The sequence below is a fragment of the Plutella xylostella genome, chromosome 5, assembly GCF_932276165.1.
Source record: "Plutella xylostella chromosome 5, ilPluXylo3.1, whole genome shotgun sequence".
Taxonomy (NCBI): domain Eukaryota; kingdom Metazoa; phylum Arthropoda; class Insecta; order Lepidoptera; family Plutellidae; genus Plutella; species Plutella xylostella.
In genome coordinates, this window is record NC_063985.1 from 9605720 (window position 1) to 9624498 (window position 18779).

General features: G+C 35.8%; 1 protein-coding gene across 1 annotated transcript in view; it reads right to left on the reverse strand.

Annotated features, from left to right (window-relative positions):
- The window catches only part of LOC105387543, an 88862-nt gene that overhangs the window by 14839 nt on the left and 55244 nt on the right, over window positions 1-18779 (reverse strand). Inside the window, exon 2 of the mRNA XM_038112987.2 lies at window positions 16309-16804. Within this exon, the coding sequence (XP_037968915.1) occupies window positions 16309-16428 (120 nt within the window). The 5' untranslated portion in view covers window positions 16429-16804. The remainder of the gene's footprint in view (window positions 1-16308; window positions 16805-18779) is intronic.

The window sequence follows — 18779 nt, forward strand, 5'->3', positions numbered from 1 at the left end:
CTGAATGTCACCTCCTGGCCTACTTTAGTATACTTTAGCTGAAACTATAAAGCGCAGTGCTTTATTGTGCAAAGCTCTGCAGTGAAGACTTTAGCACTAACAATTTGCCTGGCTCCCTTATTCTAAACTAGGTAATAAGTATTATCTAATTCGTTAACGAGATTGTTATTATTGATATGTAAACGCATCGCTTCTTAACTATTAAAATGATGACACAATCCATTTTTTTAAAGAAATTCAAAATTTGAACACGTTTTAGGAGTAATTTGGGTGATATTCGCGAGTGTATATGTATGTCACACATGTGGCTGCGCTGTATCGTCGCAATGATCTTGACTTTTGACGCATTGAAGTGTGTTGTGTCGTCGGAGCTGCCATCCAAATCAAAATACCTCAATAGATGTAAGACAACACAGCTTTTTTGTACAGTTTCTTCTATATATTTTTGTGCGCGAGTCCGACTCTTGCTTGGCCAGTTTTTTTAGATTTATACCTGTATGCCCTGTATGTGTTTTTCCGTACGGCGCAATAAAGTTTAGCCATTTCTACAGTCCTATTTACCTACATTCCGGTGGGAGCAATAGAAAAAACTCTTTAGGGTTCCAAAGTGAAAGTAGTAAGTAAATTAATTTCTAGATTTTATGAATTGTGTTAATGGGAATCAAAATTGCTGATTTTATCTGTAATAATTAAATCATTCGTGTGATGAAGACTTGTTGTGTCCGATGGTTAACGTTTTTCTTTATCATGGAACGCAGTGCGATGATTGGCTGAATTGGTAGGACTAAGTACATGGATAGGGATATTTACTCAAGTGAGAAACTGGGTATAAAGTTTACATAATTGTCGAAATTTTATACGAAAACATACGAGACGGTCATGGCCATTTGGAACATAAAGTCAGAAAAATTGTGCAACAAAAATACTGCAGTGTTTTAATTCAGAACTATTCGTATTCAACAAAGTTGTGGAAATTTAATAAAAGAGGAATAGCTGTTCCTTTTTCACACAATATAGGTATAGAAATTTATATCTTTTTAATATTTTACATAAAGTCATCCTAACTAATATTATAAATGCGAAAGTAACTGTGTCTGTCTGTCTGTCTGTTACTCTTTCACGCCAAAACTACTGAACTAATTTGAATGAAATTTGGTATACGTAAGGTCTAGACCCTGGGAAAGAACATAGGCTAATTTTTATCCCGGAATTCCCACGGGAAAACTTTTTAATGCGAAGCGAAGCGCGCGGGAACAGCTAGTATTGTATAAAAATTTTACATACATACCTTTACCATAACGAGAAGATCCATTGCCTAGTATTGTCTACCCGAGATACACAATTTCCAAAAAAACCTATCAGCTCACTCGTACTTAAATGCATGTCGGAACGCGAACATAAGTGCTAGCGAGACCGAGTTCACACGTTGGTGATGATTGCTCAGGTATTCAGTTGTAATGTAATACCCTGTTTTCATCTGCCTAGGTCTGGTTAATTGATATGCGGCTTGATCACTGATTTTTACATCACATAAGCAAATTTTATACAGGATTTTAACTTTCTGAAACCAGTTATGTTACATGTGTACACCATAATTGAGGTTTTAGCTCGTAACTCAATATACTAAGTTCAAAATAATATGGTCTCGTATGGTACACTTTACATGTACTTGGACATTGCAGACGGCTTTTCCGTTTAGGAGTAATTTGATGCTTAGCTCACTGGAACTTTTTCATTGCTCGTGAGTGTATTATAAAGCGGAGATGCATGAACCGCTTACGTAGTTGAATAATAAATAGCCTAAGTACGTGTGTAAGTTTCGTAACTTCGTGTAAGCAGTGTAAGCTCCAAGTTTCAGTCCAATTTAATTTTAATTGGCTGAAATTCAGGAAATTACCTCTTTCCATGTTCTGTTCTTACACTAATTTGCAGACAAAAATAACTTGGAAACTGGGCAAAACTGAAATTTAATTAACATTTTGGTGTTTAGAGAAAGGGTGTGAAAATATAATTATGGTTGTATTTTTCCCTCACTAAAAGTAAAGTATAAATATAAAGTTTCGGATTTCTGATACATGATACATATGTGGCTTTAAAAACAAAGACTAATACAAAGACTACTACAACCAGGATAACAAAAAGGACTAGGAGCAATAACTAACAATGAAATCCCATAATACATCCGCCAGCCGAGCCACACGCAAGTGTAATTCGCGACGATTGGCAATCAGTGGCGCTGCGGCAGTCTTGTGCCCACACGTGCCAATTAATGATTTGTGTTCTGCACTCTATGCGTTCCTGGTATCCTGGTACATTTAGCGTTTTGCTGCTTGATGAAGAGAAGCTTTTACTTGTTTTCAGCCAGTAGATCAGTTTAGTAGCGCAAAAGGAGTCTCCCCAAGTGACGTATCACCTGTTTCTCATACATAATGTTCGGTAAATGGACCCACATACTTTTAATGAGATTTAATTTGACGTTGGGAAAGCTGGACATTTCATAATGATTAGGATAATGGCTTGCCCCTCGACTTCCCCCTTCAGAGGTTAAATCATAGCCACAAAAATCAACTCCAATCTCTGCTTCCTCGAGACCAAATTAGCACCATAAATCAGCTCCACCTTATTTTCAATTAGCCTTTAATTGAACGGCGACCCGGTTCAGTCAGTGGCACAGAACAGGTGGCCCAGCAGGCCTAGATGAGTCGTTCGGGCTGGCTGATCAAGCGCTCCATTCCGCATCGCCGGCCGCGCGCTCAAACACACCCGTGTTCAAACAATCACCCCGTGTGTGGTGACACGTGACGTGATTGCAAACTTTAGACCAACGTAGTATGCTGTGCCGAAGGGTGTGCTGTTCTGTTGCAAATCCAGCTAAATGTTTTCAGAGAATCAATGAGGTAAATTAAATATTAACGTCTTAAAATATTTTTTTCCTTTAAGAATGTCATAAAACAGCCAGATTAAACCCTTTCATTTTAGCGCACCATATCCGTTACACGACCACGACTATTTTACAATACAAAAGGTAAGTATAATATAGAAGGAGTAGAATTTCCTTCCTGAACATAATACAGTACAAACTATATTACTGTACCTACGCCTTTTCAGCCAGCAGTATTTTTGGTATGAGCTTTACAAATAAGGCTATGGCGATGTTTGAAGTGGCAATTTTGAAATCTCATTTCTTTGTGCCTGTAACAAAAGCTCTCTCAGTAAGCTCTTGGCTAGAAATACGTGATACACAAAAATTATATGTTTACTACCTACCTACCTACTACCTACTATGAAATCGTTGATGCTCTGGATGTAGCTACTTTATACCTACTTATGTGGAACCGTTATTACTCGTACAATTCATTTTTTTTTTTCATAGGGAGGGACATTGTAAACATAGATAGGTAATGAGAGATTATACATTAAAGTCTATAGAAATCGCTAAGTGAGAAATTGAATTACTTAACTCATAAATCATGTACTTACAGGTAATTTTAGTTTTGATACAATATGATTTTTGTTTCTTATTCAGATATAGAAATAGATATAACATAACTCGAACCCAAAATTTCACAAAACATTTGCTTTCCTTTAGACAAGATCTCAAACAATTTGCCATTACGTGAGTGTGCAAATATTAATAACTGAAGTATATTCTCATTAAAATTTCTCCGACCGTTTTATGTTGTGCCGAGTACAAACTCAAGGATATTTACCTAAATTGTAGGTACATGTGTTATGTTGTTCCACATCGAATACAGAGCTCTATAAAATTAATTAGTAGTTGTAAACAATCCCAGTTGTGAAAACATTTGTCTCGGGTTTCTATGATAATGATTTAGTGAAAATATAACTAAAACGGGTGTTAGGTGCTGTGGTGGCGTATCGGATAAGGCATTTTCCTCTCATTCGAGAAGACGTAGGTTCAAATCCAGGCATGCACCAATCAATGAATCAATCATATACAATTATACCTCGTGCTCTTATGGTGAAGCATAATTTATTCAGATTCTAGATATGTACTATTGTGTATTATACTCATTTCAGTACGGATTGTGACTAGCTATCAGAGGGCCTAATGTAGATATCCATTTCTTTTACCGGTCACCGTAACACTGTTGTGATTTCAAGAATAAAACAAAGAGGTTATTTCAATTCGCTAAAATTTTTATCCAGTTTGGGGTCACTAAATTATTAACCATCAACCTTAGCCTGAAGCCTGTAACCCTTTTCCCACTAGGCAATAGGCATGCAGCTAAAAGAAAATGGGTCTATGAAATCGTAAGATTGGTAGGTACCTATATATTGTAAAATTTAATATAGTTTTCATACGCAACTATGGAAAATGTTTTTTTCGTCATTATTGATTAGGTGATAGCTCAAAGCTCCCGAGGAAACCTACTACAATATGCATATTCTAAGTTACACTTAAACTATAGATTAGGTAAGTAGGTACATGGATCACTAAATAACCCTACTCTAAAACTAAAATACTGGTGTACAGTTTGGTGGACATGCTATCTGCTAATGTAACCTGCGGTTTACCGACCGACTCACTTAAATCCCCGATAAACACACATGACCATTCATTTTATGTGGTCCTTTGATAGCTCTCTGTCAAAACTCTTACGACACGGTTACAGAGACTGATTTTCTTCAATATTCATGCGTGATGATCCCAGTACGTTAACGTGAATAGTAAGCATTAGGCTTTAGCCTCTAGGCTAATGTTCAAGTTTCCTGTCTAGTGAGAGTTTCTACAAGGTACATTAATTTGTTCTTACTTAATTGTTGTCTGAATACTGTGTGTTATGTCGTGCGAAGGGTTAGAAACATATTGTTTTAGAGGGTACAATTTTATCAGTGATTTCCCGTGAGCAGGTCAATGTAGTCGCGATACTAAGCAAATTTCAATATGGGAATACCTAACTCTAAAATAGCGAAAAAAATACAATAAAAAAATACATATACAAAATAAATATTCACTCAACAGTACGTATACGTTGATTTTGTAACTTTTTTATAATTTCAATAGCTTTGCCCATCATCATCATCAGCCAATAATCATCCACTGCTGGACATTGGCCTCTCCCAAGGAGCGCCACAACACTCGGTCCTCGGCCTTCCTCATCCAACCACTACCCGCCACCCGCCTAAGGTCGTCAGTCCAGCGGGCAGGAGGGCGTCCCACGTTGCGTTTGCCTGTTCGTGGTCTCCACCCGAGAACTCGTCTACCCCAACGGTTATCGGTTCTTCGGCAGATATGACCAGCCCACTGCCACTTCAGCTTGCATATTTTGACAGCTATGTCGAACCTTAGTCCTCTGACGGATAACCTCATTTCTGATACGATCCATCAGAGAAACCCCAAGCATAGCTCTCTCCATAGCACGCTAAGCGACTTTAAATCGGTGGACCAGTCCTACCGTCAGTGTCCACGTCTCTGCACCATACGTCATCACTGGCAGGACGCACTGGTTGAAGAATTTTGTCTTTGAAGCTTTGCCATGGCTTTGCCCACCAGTTGTGAAATTAAGATCCTAGAAATCAGGTTTAATGCCGAGCACCGAGCAGTCGTAGTCGTAGCCATAGCATAAATCATGAGATTACCATAATAATAGCTCGAAAGCCTTAATATTGCGTATGAACTGTGTAGTTTAATAAGTTTCGTGCAACACGGAATGTTGTGGCGTCTTTATAAAGTGTGTGAGTTATTGATACTTTCATTATAAAATATACGACAAAGCTACAAGCTACACGCTTGATGTGAGTAATAATTAGAACTGTGTATAAAGCCTTTTCTTTATTTCATATAAGATTATGTTGTTTATTTAGTAGAAGTGTGCGAGTTGGACTCGTAGCAAGTGGTTCCATTTGATATTTTAGATTGTGTCACGTTTGCATTTAAAGGTTAATTTAGTCGCAGCCATGAGAATATAACTAAATATTATTACACTTAAATAAATTATGATTCCAATTCCTCCACCATTCCCAAGATCTGACAGACTGACGGTGACGGAGAACACAGTGATCCTGTATATAGTGAAAGGGTTCCGTTTAATTTTTTTAGGTACCTACAGAATTTAAAAAATAAACAGTATCGTACAAATAAAATAAAATTTAATTTCTAATGTCTTTGTTACGGGATCCTGAAAATCCGGTTTCAACGCCATCTATAGAAGGCTTCGAAAGTTATCAGAAGCGTTTTATTTCAGCCGTAAACCGTATGCAATGAAGTTTCAGACGCAGTCGATTTTCGTATAAGTTAGTAGATGGCGCTAGTTGTAACTTATTTTTTCATAAAGTGAACGTTTTTATTTATTTACTTTGTTTCTTGAATTTCTATGATTCCATTATGAAAGCAGTTAATTTTTTATCATTTGATTTTATTGAATAATTTTAAAAGAAGCAATCGATAAAGAGATAAAAACTAGTGTTTTTAGATAATACTTGAATCTTTATTTATGTATTCGTATACGCTATAAGTACTGTATAATTATCTACCTAGTTAGTATTGTACGAATAAATGAGGATCTGCCCTATAATTTGATCATACCTAGCTATCTGAAATACCATTAATATAGGTAAAAGAAGATTTTCTCTACGTAGCAACCAATCAGAAGGTGCTTAGTATTCGGAGCGCAAACTTTCAAAGCTAATTCTACACTTTGGTAAGACTAGCAGATAAATTTTCAGACAGGAATTCTAGGAGGAAGAATCCACGTTTTAATCCAAAATTATTTTCTTTCTCCTGTCTTAAGAAGGTTATCTGGAAACTGATAAATGATCAATTTAGAATGTGACGTTACTTTTATAGGTATTATCGGTTCATGTGCCAATCATCTTGTATAGTATAGATACCCCAACTACTTTTGTTATTAAAATTGAGCTGTTTTAAATAAATAGGTTAGGTTTAGAGCACCCAATATATTTGCATAGTAAAATTAGGAATAAACTTTATGAAAATAACAAACTACCGATTAACGGTTTATGGTGCAGTAGTATAGTTGACTACTATTAAATATACCGCTATATTGTGACCAAAGATATATTCTATTCTATTCTATACAACGTTTTGTTTTTCGAACCCGACAAACTTTAAGGGTGTATTCTACGAGTGATTTTATCGAGAAAACACCCCCATATGTGGGGTCAAATCTCAATATTCTAGAAATGGCGGCCATTTAAAAAAAAAAAATCATCTCTATCCAATAAAAATATGCACAACTGCTAAAAAGTTACATAAAATAAGTTACAAGCACCTAATCTAGTTTTATTGACAAAAAAAAAAACAGCAAAAATTTACATTTACTTCAATAACTTTGAAAATAGCCCTCTTTGATGGTATTTTTATGTATTCTTTTAAAAGTATTTGAGTTAAGCTAAACAATGATACCAAAACCGTATCTCTATGTTCAGGCAATCAAAAATTATTGCAAGTTGCAAAAAACACACCTTGTTATCAAAAAAACTAGATTAGGTGCTTGTAACTTATTTTATGTAACTTTTTTGCAGTTGTGCTTATTTTTATTGGATAGAGATGACGCTTTGCGGACAAAATCATTTTATTTCATGTCCGTAAGGCCTTTAAATCTCGAGATATGATTTTTTATGAAAACTTAGGTAGTATCTAAAACTTTAAAATGGCCGTCATTTCTAGAATATTGCGATTTGACCCCCCAATGGGGGTGTTTTCTCGATGAAATCACTCGTAGAATACACCCTTAAAGTTTGTCGGGTTCTAAAAACAACACATTGTATAATTTTATTAGACTTCAACAAAGTACAGTTAATTTAGTTTCAGCCACGTTTCAGCATTAAAATTTCCACAAAAATTATCTCGTACCTTTTCACTTTTTTTCTGGAGCTGCTAATATTGGTACTAACACTTTTTAGTCTTAGAGAAGTACTACTTAATGTTCCCTGGATAAAAGTTACCCTTCTCGCATTATTCCGAGATTCTTACAGTAAACAACTTGTCAAAACGTCATAGCGTCGATCTCTTTCTTTTGCTAACGTCCACTCTTGATTGGAAAATAATAGTGTGGTAACATTGTGTTCATGTCCGCACGTTGTTTTACGTTAATTGCTGTATATAGGTAAATACATTTATGAAGAGAGTATTTATTGCGAAAGTCAACCGTAATAGTTTATAATATTCGTACAGGTATATCGTCAGTAAAAAAAAGAAAATCATTAGTGTCAAATACATTCCAAATCCAAAATTTTCATAGAAAAAGTTTACGATTTCACATCTAAATCACAAAACAAAGTAACATAATAGTAATAAGCGTTTTCATTCGTTATGGCAAAATAATAATTTGAATCCGAATACACGATAGTGGCTCTGTATCTTAGAGGATAAACAACGTAAACAACAGTTAAAATACAGAATATCTTCGTTGCAAATATTTCCTACGATAAAAGATTAATAAATTGAAAGTATATAAAAAGTGAAGCGATAAAACTAGTGTTTATATTTGCTTTTCAAGCGAGAGATACAAAGCGATGCTGCGGCGTGAGCTCTTCAAAGAAAAACCTCGAGCATTTCTACCATCCTTTAGGAAATGCGTCACTTTGTGGTTGACAAAGTAGGCAAGATAAATCCAACCTGTAGAGGGTGTTGTAAAAAAATATTTTTAACAAAGGTACTTACACCACTTAGGAAATTATCATTTCAGAAACGACCAAATTTTATCGGGAACCCCTTAAGTCGAAAGTTATTCAGAAATATGATTTGTGTGCCCGCAACTTTCTAGTAGATATTGTAATCGGTCATGCCTTCGATACGCTCACTGATAAAACTTATACGGTTATCACAAAGAGATTTCTACATTTGAGTTCATTCATTGCTTTTGTGCATTTTAATTGAACTCAACCCTCAACTCTACGTCCCACTAGCTGTAGCAGGGTACAGTCGAATGCAAAAGTGGTTTTATATAGAGCCTATTTTATAATCTACGCATTCTAATAGGTCTGTTTCCAGAATTTATGTATATAAAATATATGATTTTTTACGAATGGCGTAGTGGTTAGTGACCCTGACTACTGAGCCGATGGTCCCGGGTTCGATTCCCGGCTGGGGCAGATATTTGTTTAAACACAGATATTTGTTCTCAGGTCTTGGATGTGCCCGTAAAATGGCAATAGGCCCGCCCCCTATTACATTGGGACTAACATAACACTCTGGCGAAAAGTGGGTGCAGCAATGTACCTCTGCCTACCCCGCAAGGGAGTACATTAGTACAAGGCGTGAGTGCGTGTTTTTTTTTTTTTTTATGAATTTTTAGTCCGCTTTGTAAAGAATATGAGGCATGTTTTTTTATTAGAAGCAAAAATAACTTTTTTTTTTAAAGAGAATGTAACAACAGTAATAGAAGGACTGACGATTTCGCAACATGAAAAAAATATTAGCCATTGAATTAAATTAGGATCGTCGTAACGAATTTTGTGTCTGATTGTACATAGTGCTTCAGTTAGCTAACTAAAGTGCCAGACGGTTCGTGATGTCAAATCTGAAATTTGGATTCAGAGCGATTAAGCTACCTATTCAAACAAGCATAATTAATACAGTATAATTATGGCATTATATTGGGCCTATGGTATTATATTATACCCACCTAGTTCAAATGTTGTCGCATAACTCAGTCAAGAAAAAGAAACGAAATAATAATATGCTTTTCCCCAAATTATTTTCAAAGAGAATAATATTTTTGTATCTCTTATATTTTTTACACTCATAAAACGTATATAGGGTTATTGGTAAGTAGACCTGATTCTTTCAGGAGGTGAGAGTAGGGATGAAATGATCAGGTCTACTTACCAATAACCCTGTATGCACACGTCTTTACACGAACTTATAAGACCACACTACGGTAGGGGTTAAAAATCCGCAATGATGGATCAGAAGTTTCCGCGAGCATCCTATTGTTGTAAAGTTCTGAATGCCACAAGCCCAACTTGGATTTCATCTGGCCTCGGTAAGGGAATTGCACAATCCGTCTCAACTTTGGTCATTTGCCACGAATCTATAATGCAGATCTGTAATTTGGGATTTTAAAAGCTGTTTTCATTTCTGTAGGTCATCGGTAGAATTGGATTGTGAATAAATAATTGTAACTTAAACTACCTCAAGAAAGCATAACATTTACAGGTACTAACATACGTTTAGTAAAGTTTTAGTAGGGTAATACGTTTTTCATACTGCTTTAGCCTCCTGACACTTGGCGTGCTATGAGTAGGACATTGAAAAAAAAATATAATATATAGTTTAAAAGTACCTATCCCTTAAACAATTAGTTTTTTGACAAAGTGACAAAACAGTTCAGTAGTTAAAATTTTATTTTTTTTTAAATTTAATGACAGTGTATACATTTATACCTCTCGGGGTCAGGAGGTTAGTATAGTAATGATATTCTATAATTGATTACAGAAGACCAAGTGGGATTGAGCAAGTATATTATAAAAAACGGCATGTTTGATCTTGAATTATTGTTACAAAGAAACATATTTACTCGTCACAATACATTGAAGTGCTACCGAATGTAATTTAGATCTTCCGCACCGCACATCAAACACATGCGTTCACGAAAACGCTCCGTCGTTTTTGGACAAAAGACTTATGATTTTGTTTTGAACTTGACGAACTCAAGGGGAAACAAGTTAATCGGAAGAGTAACAGGAATGTGATAGCCTGCAGCCCTCTAGTGAGCAGTAAATAAAGCGGTACAGGAGATTGACAGTTTCCATATAAGAGTCCCTATGTATCTCTTGTTTCTTGTGTATGTATCATGAGACAAAATTTCCGTCTTTATTTGGGACATAGTGCCTGCTGAGTATCTTAGTCTGTAGCTCGTGTACATTATAATAATATACTTAATAGAGGGCACGATTGTTGAAATCATTCATCATAGCATCATTGTCAACCTCCGATAAAACACCAAAACAACAATAGGAGAGAATATGTACTTTGTATAGTCGTTTTATTTTTACTGGTTACATAATTTATGTCAAGAAAAAAACGTTGCCTAAACGTAGCTGATTATAACAGCAATTCCATTACCCGACGAGCCTGTCGAGCTCTACATCAGTACAAAGACACGTCTTCAATATTTCATCTCGCGAAAGTTCATTGTTCCGAAATCCATATAGTCGTTTATTCAGCTGCTGCCGATAGCACTGTATACCTACATACTTCTCACACTGAAGTATACAGGGTGCTCCTATATTCTAAACTAGCAAAAAGTGTGGTCTTAAAAAGAAAAAGAGAAACAGTTGATTCTTGTTATTATGACCATGGATAATAACTGGGCATGTAGAGTGATCTCAGATGAATACGTTTTTGTAGCACCCTGTATAAATCTTTACACACTGAGGCGGAAAAACATCGGAAACTATTGAAAGAGTTTCTCGCTCAATGCGTCTTGAACATGACTCAAGAATCGAAATATGAGAACTCGGGCCGACCGGGGCCGACTCGTAAAAAATAGCACCAGATGACGGATACAATATCAAAAAAGGAGAGTTTTGGCTATATTTTTTAGATGGATGATAAATAGCTCGTAGAAAAATATAATGGATTAATGTTGACATTCATTATTATGTAAATGAAGGTTTTTTTTGAGTTTATTTAAAGTTACATAATTACTATAACAAAAAAATAAGTAGGTTATTAAATCCCAAATTTTCAGTAAATACCCAACAGAATAATGTCTTCTCATGAGTTTCATGAACCAGCTCCGTCAGACAGACCACAAGCACTTCAAACGAATAACTCCTCTTTTTGTAGCACGGGGTTTAAAAATACAGTATGTTCCGTAAAATAGATAAAATTCAGCTCAACGCCGGAAGACCGCTGGACTATAAAACGTGATAAGGTATTATAGAAGGAGATATCCCCGAACATTTACTGTTGAGAGCTACTGCAGCCGTACTCAAGCCGGGGTTTTATAGGTCGTATGAGTGACCCCATTTATAAAGGTCATACTATCACGGGTATGTACCTAGATATCAATAAGTGTTCGATGCGTCTGTTATTGTTGTAGATGCAAAGGTATAATAATAGAAAAATGAAAAATATTAATATGTCAATTTAATCATGATTCATGAGCGATGATAATTTGCATTGATTACCATTGATATTATTTTGGTAAAATAGGAAATAATTGTTGCGTTCTTTTCAATATTTGACACACCAGGTGCAAAACCTGTAAGTCAGCAATTTTAATCCAGATTCAATTATATTATTATTAAATTGTAACATAAGATATTAAAAATAGGGTGTTGTTAAAATTTCTAACAACTCACAATAAATAGAACCTGCTACGTAATTACTGAAAAAATATCATTCATGGAACCAGAAAAATCACGATTTCCTAAAATCAACTGAATCATATTTTTTAAGAGTTACGAAGCATATATCTATTCTTATGCCTAGGCCTCCCAGAATTTTAGAGGGGGTTTATCCAAATAGGTACACCCAGCACCCTCAATCTGCCACCCTATATATATATCTCCAGTACAGACAGTACAGTGCACCAGGGTGCAGCACCCTGTATATGAGTGGCATGTAGCAGATGTCTTGCGGTCTCTTTGTGCTCGATGGAACCGCGCGTCTGCTCCACATCGATAACCATTGTCATTGTCAACTGCTTCGTGTAGTATTTGAATTATAACTTGCATCCCGTGCTATAGGGTTTAAGCTGTATAATTAATATTGATAATAGTGAGCAGGCCCAAGAAAGGGATAAGTGGAAAGTTCAAGGAGAGACCTTTGCCCAGCAGTGGGACACTAGAGGTTGAGGAAAAAAATATATTATATTACACTCACGGGCTATGAAATAGTTCCACTTACAAAATTTCGATCCTAAATGACCCATTTTTTTACATTTAAATAGGAGATTTGAACAAAATATGTACGTTTATAGCTGGTAATGAATAGTACCTATTGCAGAAGGCGTCATTAAATTAGTTTTTCCGTTTAGGAGTAATTAAGTAGATGCTTTTCTCCCTGGAACTTTTTCATTGTCTGTAAGTGCAGACCGTACTTACAAATTGGTGATTCTGTAAGAAATTGATCGTAGGCGGTAATTTACTCAATCAATAAATAAAGCGTTTTGTGCACCCCGTAATTAAATTTTGTTGAATAAAATGGTGTGATGTGATTATAAACTCTCTCTTCCATCCAAAGGTTGTCTGGTAGAGTAGAGATTGCTATGAGCAATAAAGCCATCTTCATCTTCATTTTAAGTAAACCTTTTTTGTATTTCTATGTTTTTTTTTGCATTCAAAGAGTACTAATAGTATTGTATTGTGACCTATAGACGATCTATCTGTAGGCTTACAAATATTGCTATACTAAAGCTTACAGTAAGTCAATTGCTGAAGGTTCAGTGATTACGTGTAATGATGTCCCATCATCATTAAGTAATAGTCGGGTCATTGGAGATTGCCGCACTCGTGAATTGAATCGCAGATTGGATTTGGGAAGCCTGATTCGATTGAGATACCTACCGAATCCGTACTCTAATGATTATTACAGTACTTTGGTTTCAGCTGTGTGTTTTATTCGGAGTATCCTGGAAACTCAAAATTGTAACATAAGATATTTTGTAAAAACCTTTTAGTTTTTACAAAATATCTTATGTTACAATTTTGAGTTTAGGGATAAAAATGTACGTTTTGACGGTACTCAGTACGAACGCATACTATAATTACTATGTTCGTTTATTGTAAAGATAATAATTTTTAAATTTATTTTATTATGCGTAGAGTGAGCTGCACAATCTAATCAAACTGCCAAATCTAAATAATAAAACGGCATACCAATAGCCATTATACAATACTATACTTTCGCAATTTCTTTCGTCCTTAATGACGGGGCCTTTGTGACATGGTGGTAGATTATGACTTTTGACAAGTACTTAATTCTAATATTCTTCGTCGAAAAAATAAACGATTTCATTTCATTTCAATGTAGAACAAGCCAGCAATAGATATAATTACATTGAAATGTTCGGTGCAAGTCACCCTTAATGACATTATCCGATGCAATAACATCCAGTGAAACACGCACTCACGCCTTGTACTAATGTACTCCCTTGCGGGGTAGGCAGAGGTGCATTGCTGCACCCACTTTTCGCCAGAGTGTTATGTTAGTCCCAATGTAATAGGGGGCGGGCCTATTGCCATTTTACGGGCACATCCAAGACCCGAGAACAAATATCTGTGTTTAAACAAATATCTGCCCCAGCCGGGAATCTAACCCGGGACCATCGGCTCAGTAGTCAGGGTCACTAACCACTACGCCATTCGGTCGTCGAAACATTCGCAGCCAGTTAATTATTCACACCGCCGTCGCCACAGCCTGCACATCATCAGATACTCAGATAGTCATGCAGAACAGGGGTTACTCTATACTGACGAAAAACTATCGTGATATAAGCACGATTAATACACCGAGATAGAGTTGTGGCTCGCGCACCAGCGCTGCGAAACATAGTTTTTCGTGATCGAGAGTGACCCCACATCATTAATGTTCGGAAATGAAATACATAGTCACTTATTCATTGTATTTCAGTAATGCAATGTGGAAAAACATGTAATTTTAGCACTCATACTCATAATTAGTGATGTGGTTAATAACAAATGAAAGCTACACCGAAATTAATGTGTGTATGTGTAACTGAAATTTAAAATCCCTGAATTATTTAAAATGACTGCATAATTTATCAACCGTTGAACTGATTTTAATGAAATTCGGCTTCTCACCTTTAAGCTAGAAATGAGTAGTACGTACACACAAAAATATTCGATTTTTAAAAGAAAACAAACCCTTTTTTTTACTAAAGTGCATTCTTATCAATATTGCGCAGCTTTTGGCTATAATTTGATGGCATGTGGTAGACAACTTTTTCAAGCTTACTGTCGAAAGTGTTAAGTGTTTGGAATACTTCGACATCTTGACCCAGTTGCTGGAACATCGGGACACACTGTGCCATTCGGTAACGTAACTCAGGAGGTTCACTGTAGCTAACGAAAAACGAACGAGGGAGGGTACTCTCGAAATCGACAAACAAACGGACGAAAAAACTTAAACGGCACGCTTAGTTAAATGAAATGGATATAGGTACTTAAGTAAAATTGTAGGTACTAGATATAAGTAAGATTATAATAGATATATAAGGAAAAAGTTGAAAAGATGCTCGAGGAGTTTCTTTCGCCATTTCTTTCCTTCTCAATGACGGGGCCTTTGTGAAATGGTGGTAGATGACTATCGACAAATAATTGTAAAATTTTACGTTTTTAATTTAATTTTAATTTGTTTTTTTAGACGACCAAATGGCGTAGTGGTTATTGACCCTGACTACTGAGCCGAAGGTATCGGGTTCGATTCCCGGCTAGGGCAGATATTTGTTTAAAACACAGATATTTGTTTTCGGGTCTTGGATGTGCCCGTAAAATGGCAATAGGCCCGCCCCCTATTACATTGGGACTAACATAACACTGGCGAAAGGAAAAGGGAGGGTTTAGCAATGTACCTCTGCCTACCCCGCAAGGGAGTAAATTAGTAACAAGGTGTGAGTGTTCGTTTTTTTTTCTGAACGGTGTACTTATTTTATTATGGTAGATCTCACTATTCCCATCACTCATTGCAGTGGTAATACTGAGACTACCCTTTTTTTTTCAAAAGAGTGAGACCCTTTTAGAAGGTAGCTCTTTCTATCCTTGAGCTTTTTCCAAATAATATAATTATGAATATTACTAGAGCTGTATTATACCCTAGCAAATGAAATTATCAAAATTTGCCCGTAAACTAAAAGGTACCTAAATATTATGCAAAGCATTGTTATTGAAACAATAACTAAGACAATCAAACTATTGGCTGAAATTACCGAATTAATTATAGGCTTATCTGGAGGCCATGTTGCGTAAAGTTTAGTTATTATACCTCGAACAATATCTTCAACACAGTTTAACTATAGCCTATAACTTACTTTGTATCGATTCATTAATTTTAATTAAGTACTTATTCCTATTCATTACATTTTTTATAGTTTATTTAAATACCTACTAGTTATTTTCGTGTAATTCTTAAAAATGTTTTCTTAATCATGAAAAGAAAATGCATCATTATTTAGTGAAAATGAAAACCTACCAAACAGACGGTAGTGTTGGTTGGTCTTCATAAACCGTACAAACACATTGAGTTTTGTAACATTAATTGATAGATACATAATCAAAGCATCTTACTATAGATTATAGAAAAAAAGGCGCGATAGGTATGAGTAAGAACTTACGACAATTTCTCCTTACCTTAGCAGGGTCTTGTTGGGCGCCGGTGGCGTAGACGGACGCTCTTCTGCCTAGCAACGTACGGCTCACAATCGAACTGCTTCTACGACCGGACATACGATCTTGCGGAATTGGCAACATTATTGCAAAATTCAAACACACACTAGGATAGAACTATTTTTAAAATCACTCCCACTCACACTCTCACAAACACTAGTTGTGTGACATGTTATTTACACAGTTTTTTATTAATAACCTACGCGTTACTAAAGCTATAAACATTACACTATTTTGATGATTTATCAAGGCCATCAATTGACTAGGTTTATAATTTTAGGCCTATTTATCTAAAAGCTACAGTGATTAATATAAACTTTGTTTGATTTTTAAATAAACATAATTTCTTTCTAGGCACCGTTTTAAAGTATTGTTACATTGGAACTTATATTTTTATTAAAGCTTTGATATTTTTCTTGTACTCAAAATGTGGAGCTTCTCGGAGAATCATAATATTTATCTGAAACAAAAAATCGCTGTTACTATAAGTATAAATATGTTGAATAATATAAAAAACAACAACAAAATGTGCATACTTTAAATTAAAGTAATTTATATGCACATTTTGTTTTTGTCTCATAAAGTAAGTAAGTACATGGGGGTATTAGATTCAGGGACCAGTTCACGTGGCCAGATATTTTTAAACACGATGGTAAATCGTCTCCCTTCATAATATGCGATTGATTGGACACATGTGCTTATAGAAAACCGAAATTATCACCACGATGTTCTCGTTATATCTCTCATGATACTTATAAAATATCGTTTTGACTAATAAAATAAAGAAAATTTATTTTTTAGTTAAACCTATTTATTTAATAAAGTCTATGTTATTTTATTTCAAATATTACACATCCAGAATAACCCTGTAGAGTGAATATTATACTGAATATTGTTAGTAAGTAATACATTACTTACTCTCCTAAGGAAACAGAGTGCTGCCTCAGAAGGTAAGCTGCTTATTCCATTAAACACCTTACATCATCAGTCTCTGAATTTACGTGCGAAATATTAAAAGCTTAAACTACTAGAGTCGAGTCACCCTCTTTTCATAATCTTGACCACAATTACTAATCACCTGAGTTACTTAAATGCTTATTTTAAGTACCACGTTATTGTAATTATTACTTTTATCATCATAGTTTTTGCAAACCCTGACCGAACAAGAGTGTGTTATAAATACAGGGTGTTGTAAAAAGGATATAAAGCCGACACCTACATGTGCAGCAACATAGTTTCTATGGAAATTGATAAAAAATTTTCGCGAATTTTGAAATTCTGATTTTATTTTCGGGCTTAGATATACCATACCATGCTGCACATGTAGTTTTCGGCTTAGTACCTATACCCTTTTTGCCACACCCTGAATATGAAATAATATTATATTGTGTGTGGTGATGGTGACAGAGCTTCAAATGGACAGAGTTGAGGTAGACAACACACAATATATTATGATTCTCAAATATAAAATGGTCGCTTTGTATGCGCAATGCGCTCTCTGTCCTCAGCTTGGATCCAAGTTATTTACGTGGATTTCAATTAAACAATTTCAAATTCAATCCCGAATAATTGATTTTTAGTTTAGGTGGGTAATTATAATTATTTAGTTAGTAGGTCATTATTATTATAATATTATGTTATAAAATGTTTACGTTTTAATAAATACAGAGCATAAATGTCTAAAATCCCGAATAAGCATAAGCAATAAGTAAAACAGACAGTCACAAAACCATTTTTTTAATTAATTGTCACAATCACTAATTTGTTCGTAAACTTGTAACGAGCCGTTACCAAACCATCCACCGCACCTACCCACATACCGAAGCCACAAGAGCGCCCGTGAGTCGAGATGGGGCACCACACAGGCGACTGCGGAGAATACAAGGGGCGCGGGGCGACCCGCTTATAAATAGCCGCCGGACCGCCGCCCGGCCACCATTCGTCACCTCCTGCTCCGACGAGTGACCAGTCCGCTCCCGAGATCCTTCCCCGCACCTATATCTATCTTAAGTATCTATTCACGCATACTAAGCTCACAACACCGTCCTCCCTACGCTGTGGGTCGCCTACTAGCGGATCGAGGTTCCCCGGAATACACGGACGCCTGGGTCGCCTAGGATAAGCGGCCGTGTACCGAACTATACAATCGCTGAACACACACCGGCCCTCAGCCACACTTTCTTATCAACACAAATACACTCCACAAATCCTGGAACAAATCGACACGCACCACCAGTATTCGCCCGACCTCCTGTACCCTATATTCCTTCCCCTTATTAGGATATATAGAAACGTCCGCGTAGGCCCCTTCAGGGCCCGATCAATTTAAATTTCGATAACTGTGACAAGTATTTGTGCATTTGTGTAGTGTGTTTAATATTAAGTACATAAGCTGTAAGTACCCTAGATATATAAGTAAGTGGTTGTAAATAAAG